Below are 6,790 nucleotides of genomic sequence, written 5' to 3'. Positions count from 1 at the left end.
AAAAATTGGTCTTAGGAATTCTGAGCCTCAGGCATGAGAATATTTTTGCATAAACCCTATGATTTTTCCCATGCCTACTATTATTTCTTTCTTTCTTTTTTTATTTAAGAAATTAGAGACTACCAAAACCATAGGCTAGGAGGGGTACAACTCCATACAATTCCCACCACCCAATCTCCATATACCATCCCCTCCCCAGGTAGCTTTCCCATTCTCTATCACCATGGGAGTATGGACCCAGGGTCCTTGTGGGTTGCAGAAGGTAGAATGTCTGGCTTCTATAATTGCTTCCGCACTGAACATGGGCGTTGACTGGTTGATCCATACTCCCAGTCTGCCTCTCTCTTTCCCTCGTAGAGTGGGTCTCTGGGGAAGCAGATCTCCAGGACACATTGGTGGGGTAGTCAGTCCAGGGAAGTCTGGTCAGCATCATGCTGGCATCAGGAACCTGGTGGCTACAAAGAGAGTTAACATACAAAGCCAAACAATTGTCGAACAATCATGGACCCAAAGGCTGGAGTAGTGCAGATGAAATGTTGGGGGCGGTGGGGAGACTGACTGCAGAATCTTGTGTACTTCTGCTTTCGGGTATATATTTTTCCCTCGTTTATGGACACGTGTGAACATATGCTCTATCTCAGGGGACCTGCTCTATATCTAGGTTTTGGGACTTTATTGGGGAGTGGACCACCTGGAATGGAATTAGAGAATACTATGACAGGAATGGTCTCACCTGAGTGATGAAGCTGAAGGGTTGTCATTCCACACCTGAAGTCTCTGGACACAGTCTGAAGTGAAGCATGCTGGGGTGGCACTTGTTGCATTGATTAGATTGCGATCAGTGGGTGCAATATTATTTGATTTGAATTGAGAGAAGCATGCAGAAAAGTGGCATGTCCAATATTCTGATGAATTCTTTTTTAAAAAACATTTTTTATCTTTATTTGTTTATTTGATAGGAACCAGCAGAATTCAATAGGGAAAGGGTGATAGAAAGCAAGACAGACAGACACATGCAGCACTGCTTCACCACTAGTAAAGCTTTCCCCCCTCCAGGTGGGGAGCAGGAGTTCCATTCTGTGTCCTTGGACATTGTAAATCAGGTGCTCCATCACCTGGTTCCTGATGTATTCTTTATGAAGAATAATTCCCACATATATAGTCCCTGACACACATATTATATACAATCTTGGGGAAGATTTAACTGCTTTAAAATATATTATTACAACTCTACACTCTAAATATATTTCCTTTCTCCTTTGTAGATGTGAGAAAGGAGGCTCACTTGTCATGCATGGGGCCCTCATTCAAGCCCCAACACCGCAGGAGAGCAGCATAAGAAATTTTTATAATTGTCCATCAAAGTCTATGAAGTATTTTCAGTTAAATTTGTGAAAACTATAAAACTCTCTTCTTCTAGGCCCTTTTTTTGGTAAATGGGTATACAAGTGATCCTGCATGATGTTTTATTAAAATTTTTTAAATGTTTTATTTAATTGATGAAAACAGAGAAATGGAGATGGAAGGGAAGATAGAGATGGCGAGTGAGAAAGACAAAGACACGACACTGCTTGGCTGCTAGTGAAGCCTTCCCCCTTGCAGATGGGGACCAAGGTTTTTTTGGTTTGTTTTTTTTATTTTCCCAAAATCTGCTTTATCTATGTGCCAACTTCGGGCCCCCCATGACACTTTTTTAAGAATTTTTTTTCACTGAATTGCCAGTGCTCAATTTCAGAGCTTTCAATACCATGTCATTTATCTGTGTGTCTACTTTTTCACTTGTAACATGCTTTCTTGATTACTGTAGATTTAGTGTGTTTGTGTGTGTGTGTGTGTGTGTGTGTGTCTGTGTGTGTCTATGTATGTGTCTGCAGAGTCATGCTAAACTGGCAGTGCTGGGTATTGAACCCAAACCTCCTTTGTTGTTTAAGGCATGAATGTCTTTCTGCATAATCACTACACTATTGTCCTTCATTACTGTAGTTTTTGATGAGTTTTGGAAATTAATAGTAAACATCCTTCATTTTTTCCTTCGTCATCAGCATTTGTTGACTATTGACATATTTTTATTATTAAAGAAAAGAACTTTAGCATCTGTAAATCTTAAAAAAAAAAAAAAAGAGACCGCTGTCTGAGAGTTTTAGTGAGATTGACATGACATGTTAACAATATTTAACCATTGAGTCCCATCCATTCTTTGAGCCATTGACTTTAGTGTTTATTCTTTTTATCTCTTTTTTTTTATTATCTTTACTTATTGGATAGAGACACGCAAATATCAAGGGACAGAGAGACACCTGCAGTCCTGCTTCACCGCCTGTGATGCAACTCCCATGCAGGTTGGGAGCTGTGGTCTAGAATCAGAATCCTTATACTGGTCCTTGCGTTTTGCACCATGTGCACTTAACCTGCTGCACTACCTCCCGACTCCCAGAAGTTTACCTTTATGAGTGGTGAAATATCATGGTTGACTTTCGTTCTTCTACATGTTTCAACCCAGTTTTCCCAGCACCGCCGGTTGAAGAGATACTTCTTTCTCCGTTTAATAGTTTGGACCGCCTTGTCAAAAATTAGATGCCCATAGGTGTGGGGCTCTAACAGGCCTTACACTACATCTGAGCTATTAACCTACTTGGTAGCCTGACAGTATCACCATTTCCTAGGACTATGAGCATATTTCTCAGTTATACTAAGACAGGATCTGATATTTGGAATGAATTTGTGAAGCTGGACATTTGTTTACGAATGATGCTAAACAACACTGCCTGTTAGCTATGCACTAAAGAAGACACCAATTTAATAAAACAAGGCACAAATTTAATAATACAGACACAAAGATTATCATGTTGTCTGAATTTCAATACAGTGTGTTTAATAATGGACATGTAATTACATACATATTTTCCAAATATACACCTGATAAATATTAAAGAGAGGAAATTTAATAAATAAATTATATTAATAAATAATAGATAAATAAAACATCATGGCAGTCATATTTCAGGAACATATTCTTGCTTAATACAACAGAGAAAATATTTGCTAATTAAATTCAGTCAATTCTGTGACATTAGCAGCAACAAGAGTCTTTGGAATGGCCAGAGACACACTGCAAAATGGCAACTAGTCCAGGAGATTCACTTCATGGCGACCCCATGTCTTCATCCATGACTCTTTCTTGCAAGGTTGTGGACAGAGAGAAGGATCTCATGATTTCCACTCTGACGACCTCCCAGGCACACCCACTGTACTTCTTCTCTTTCAGGTAGAGACGAATTCTCTGGAAGTACCTCTTCATCTCCAGGGAAGATCTCCCATAGCTCTGGGCAGAGTCCTCCTCTGTCACCAGCTGCACCAAGCAGGACTCCAGGTGTTCCAGCTGCTGGTGCAGCCCTGTGCGCACGTGGTCCAGGAGGGTCTTGTCCCAGGCAGCAGAGGCGCGCTCTGACAGGAGGAGCTGGAAGGCCTGCTGCACCATCTCATGGTGCACAGACATGACCTGGGCCTTCTGCAACTGGCTGCCATCCACCTGCTGCCAGGGGAATCTGAAGTCTCTCCTGTCCTTCAGGCAGGACAGAGGCGAGAGTCTCCTCATTTGGCCCAGAAGCCTCAAGTTCTGGATGCTGTCCAGGACATGGCTCTGGGGCAGCTCACAGCCCAGAGAGCCACCGGGGCCACAACTGAGCACCACCAGGGGCATCAGGAGACACAGCAGGAGGGCCATTAGCAAAAGGAGGGTGCTGAGAGCCTGGCAGAGCTGAGTGACCTGGTGAACCTGGGATCCTGGGTTCTCTGAAGACAAGCTCTCAAGCCTGCCTTTTAAATAGGGAACACAGATTTTCACTTTTCAAAGCATCTTTCTACACGTCAACTTCCCTGTTTTTGTTTTTATTCATGTATCCAACATATTGACTAAGAAGACATCCTACATCTAGAGTATTATATTCATAATACAGTTTATTTACCCCCAAAATCTTCAGGGTGCCAACCAGAAAAACTCTCTTTCCTGCACTTTTTCTTCTATGAGTGTTGATCTCTTACTAGGAACCTATTTTACACCCTAATCTTAGCTCCATTTAAACCCCCTCCTTTTTTTTCATTGGTTTCAGGTCCCTCAGTCCTATGGTCTTCTCCATGTGGTTAAGGATAACAGAACTCCAGAGGAAATTAAACTCTCTAGAACCAAAAATTGTCTGTATTTCTCATATGACTCATAGCAGAACCTAATGATTATTAGTGGTTGGGCTTCTCTGAAGATTCTTATTCTACCAGATCATATTCATGGATATTTGTATACTTCTTTTCTATGCACCACAAGTTCACAGGATAGCAAACATGCAACCTTTCTTCTCTTCTCTCTCCTTCCCATGTTTGTTGGTTTGTTTATTTGTTTTATCCTCTCTGGAGATTTAGAAATCTCCTCAGACTTTGCCGAAATCCTCATCAGGAATCCTGGTTCTCTTCTAAGTATGTTTGGGTACCAATTCGAATTGGAAATAAAAAAGATTTTGGGAGTAGGGTGTTAGCACAGCGGGTTAAGCGCACGTGGAACAAATATCAAGGACCTGTGTAAGGATTCTGGCTTCCCACCTGTGGGGAGTCTCTTCACAGACAGTGAAGCAGGTCTGCAGGTGTCTATCTTGCTCTCGCCAAGCATGTCTTCCCCTCCTCTCTCCATTTCTCTCTGTCCTATCTAACAATGAGGACAACAATAACGACAATAACTACAACCATAATGAAAAAAACAAGGGCAACAAACAGGAAAATAAATAAATAAATAAATAAATAAATAAATAAATAAATAAATAAATATTTTTTTTAAAAAGTTTTTTCCAAAACCACCACCTTCACTCACAACGGAAAGGTGAAGTCTAGTGATGATGTTCCTCAGACATGACAGTGTTCTCAAGCCAACAATCCTGTGCTCACTCCCTACAGGCAATCTCACCAAATCTTGAGACCTTTAGGAGTCCTCTACTATAGAAGGACTTATTGCCAACCAATCCACACAATCTTCACTTGCCTCCAGAGAGTTTGTGTCGGGAATCCTAGTTCAACATTCTGTGGTGACACTTGTCCTGACCCAGGCCCTCAGGTAATACCACCTACCTCTAGATTCCAATAGCAAACATGCATTTCATCCTAGTAGACAGAGCAAGAAACCAATTGTGGTCATGTTACATAAAACCAAGTAATTTTTTATTTTTCCAGTGCAGGATTGATATTTAAATTATTTTATTTTAGTATTATTTTTTTATGCTTAACAATAACATCTCCCAAAAGATGGTATATAAGAGAAATCAGTACACTTCTGTTGTTTATTCAGATAACACTCTTCTTACTAAGTTTCGCTTTTTCTTCTTTGCTTGTTTGGATTTCCTTTTTTTTTTTCTTTTTTCTTTTTCTTTTTTTTGTCCTTCTTTGCCATATGCTGAGGATGAAAGGCAGTGAGGTTGTGACATCATGGGGAAATTTCCCTCTTTCCTTTATGGGTTTTGATCTCTCATTTAAATTGTTTGCAATTTCCATTTCAGTTAGTGGTTTGTGGGCCTAATATTGTCTTGCATTTAAAACAAAGTGAAGTAAAAGTAGGCCAAAAGAATGCATCATTTTTCTGTGTCAATACCTCTAATTCTTTGCTTCTGAATTCCACTTTCCTAGAAAGAGAATTTGACAAGTGTATAAAGATAGACCACAAATATAGGTCTGCATGTATTGAAAATGAAAGAGGAACTGGCATTTCTGCTGACAAAATAGCATAACGTCATTTAACAAAATTTGATGCAACAGAAACGGGCATTGTGTGGGGACCGGTGGCTCACCTGGTACAGCACACACATTGTCATGTACAAGGACTGGGGTTCAAGATGGATAATAACTTGGGAACCCCTGCAGAGGTGGAATGGTTAGAGGGATGGAGTGTTTCACTGTAGTCATGACTCAGTCACGTGGGCTCTGACTGTCCTCCTTCAGAACCACACAGATTCCAGGAGACAGCCCATAGAGACCCATGTGCTCTTTTCCCTGAGAATGACAACTCTCTTTCTCACCATCAGCCCAAAAAAGGGCTTCCTATTTCTACTGATTTAACTCAGTGAAGAATCACTTCTGTTTATCTCTCCAGTCAGTGGCTAAACTGTGGGTACAATAAAGGTCTTGTGTAGGACCAGGACTGAAGAGTCGCTTACATATGGAGACAGAAGCACTGATGCTGTAAGGGGAAGGCCTGCCTTCCAAAAAACTTCAAGTAAGAACACGAAATCCAACCTTAGTCTTACACAATTGCTTCTATTAGTCCAGTCTCATCCTTTAATCCAAAACCATATGCTAAATTACAGTTAGAGAAATACATCATGAAATTCAACATTAAGGGCTTGGAGATAATTCAGCACAAGGATATGTTATGCACTTTGCCATGCATAAAACCCTACCTTGGAATCCCAGCACCATGAAGGAGAAACCACAGTACCAGCAGATATCCCAGGACTGGTGTAAATGTGATATTTCTTCTTCTCTGTCTCTCACTGTACATGAAATATGAAAAGTGAAAAAAATACTTGTCCTGGAAGCAATGGCCACACATGCATGAGGATCCAGAACAGCAAAAATATAATAAAATTGATGAAAATATTACTTGCACTAGAAATAAAGCTTGTCCACATAACTTTAGATATGAAAATTTTGATGAATGAAGTCTTTTGTGTGTGTGTGTGTGTGTGTGTGTCTGTGTGTGTGTGTGTGTGTGTATTTTCATTTATTTATTTATTTATTTATAACAGAGTACTGCTTA

General features: G+C 40.4%; 1 protein-coding gene across 1 annotated transcript; it reads right to left on the bottom strand.

Moving 5' to 3' along the window:
* Positions 1 to 3,142: 3,142 nt before the first annotated feature.
* On the bottom strand, positions 3,143 to 3,724 carry LOC132540739 (interferon omega-1-like). Its single transcript, XM_060198940.1, has one exon. The coding sequence runs from the start codon at positions 3,722 to 3,724 to the stop codon at positions 3,143 to 3,145; it is 582 nt and encodes a 193-aa protein (XP_060054923.1).
* Between the last annotated feature and the right edge of the window lie 3,066 nt (positions 3,725 to 6,790).

Source organism: Erinaceus europaeus, chromosome 10, assembly GCF_950295315.1.
Source record: "Erinaceus europaeus chromosome 10, mEriEur2.1, whole genome shotgun sequence".
NCBI classification, from domain to species: domain Eukaryota; kingdom Metazoa; phylum Chordata; class Mammalia; order Eulipotyphla; family Erinaceidae; genus Erinaceus; species Erinaceus europaeus.
The sequence above is the reverse complement of the archived record's forward strand: the minus strand, read 5'-3'. Positions and strand labels throughout refer to the sequence as shown.